This window comes from Pundamilia nyererei, unplaced genomic scaffold, assembly GCF_000239375.1.
Source record: "Pundamilia nyererei isolate P.nyererei 1_Seehausen unplaced genomic scaffold, PunNye1.0 scaffold00055, whole genome shotgun sequence".
In the NCBI taxonomy this organism is placed as follows: domain Eukaryota; kingdom Metazoa; phylum Chordata; class Actinopteri; order Cichliformes; family Cichlidae; genus Pundamilia; species Pundamilia nyererei.
In genome coordinates, this window is record NW_005187456.1 from 1,706,877 (window position 1) to 1,708,116 (window position 1,240).

A 1,240-nucleotide genomic window follows, 5' to 3' on the forward strand; every position below is an offset into this window, starting at 1 on the left:
CCCCCCCCCCAAATAATTAAAAAGAAAGGAAAGGGGAAAATAATCTCTAACCATATTCCACGTTACATTTTTTAATTGTTCTTTTCCTCTAGCAAGTTCTCTATCGGATCTCTACAGAATAATGTGTACAGCTAAATAACACAAGAATTTGATGAATTGCTTGTATTCTGCACGTTGCCTACAGCTACATTTAAGTACATAGGTTCAAAGGTACTCTCCTTTGGAGTCTCGCGATATTTCAGAGCTGTAGCGCCGTCCAGACCGCGAGAAGATGAGCAATGGCAATAGAAAACAAACCTGGGGAGGAATTTGACACAATTTTCAGTCGAAACGATTCCCTGGAGCTCTCCTCTCACCACGAATACGACACTACACACGCTCGGATTTTCAAGATAATAGTAATAGGAGACTCAAATGTGGGGAAGACGTGTTTGACCTACCGGTTCTGCGGGGGCACTTTCCTGAAAAACCCTGAGGCAACTATCGGGGTCGATTTCAGAGAGAGGACGCTGGAGCTGGACGGAGAGAGTATCAAGGTGAGAAGTCCTACATTTTAAGAAAGGCACACGGCAGATACCTGTGAACGTTCACTGTTTTTTTGGCTATGTTAGGTTTATAGGTCAGCTCACAGAGCCTGACCTGGAGTCTGTTTTCAGCCTGTAGGCATGTGATGGAGCTTACTTTGACCAGTTGTTAAAATGAAGGCTTTGTCACTCCTATGAGGCCATTGTCATTGTTCACAAGAAAGGGAATAACGAAACTTGGTGTAAAGCCAGTTCATAGTCATTTCTGTTCTTCCACATATAAGTATTTATCTTCATTCTATCCTCATTTGCCTGGAGATTTCCCCCCTTTTTACGAGCTTCCAGTCAAAGTGAAACAGATCATGCCCCAGTCTGATGAAGTGATCCAGATGCAACACAATAACAGGTCAAGTAGATTTTTTAATAGTTTTTCCCGCAAATTTAAACCCATTTTTTGGAGGTGCTGTCAAAAAAGTCTATTTTGGAGCACTTTCCACAGCAGACAATTTGACTCATCACAGTGGGAACATGCAGTCTATGATAATGACACTAATGTTAGCTCTGTCTGTCGGTGTTTCAGTAAACCATAACAGTGAGTGAGTAAAAGGCAGTGAGCCAGGATGCACATTACCCGATTGCCGATAAAAGGAATTCAGCCATCTCTGGTTTAATAATTTAAACTTCAGGTTCTCCTTCTGTAAGATGCCCAAGTGTCT

The 1,240-nt window shown here is 42.2% G+C and overlaps 1 protein-coding gene across 2 annotated transcripts in view; it reads left to right on the forward strand.

Annotated features, from left to right (window-relative positions):
• The first annotated feature begins 242 nt into the window (after window positions 1-242).
• Window positions 243-1,240, forward strand: part of LOC102213100 (ras-related protein Rab-33B) — a 3,291-nt gene continuing 2,293 nt past the window's right edge. For both annotated transcript variants that reach the window (XM_005733833.1, XM_005733834.1), the window contains exon 1: window positions 243-536. In XM_005733833.1, coding sequence (XP_005733890.1) covers window positions 279-536 — 258 coding nt within the window. In that variant the 5' untranslated portion in view covers window positions 243-278. The remainder of the gene's footprint in view (window positions 537-1,240) is intronic.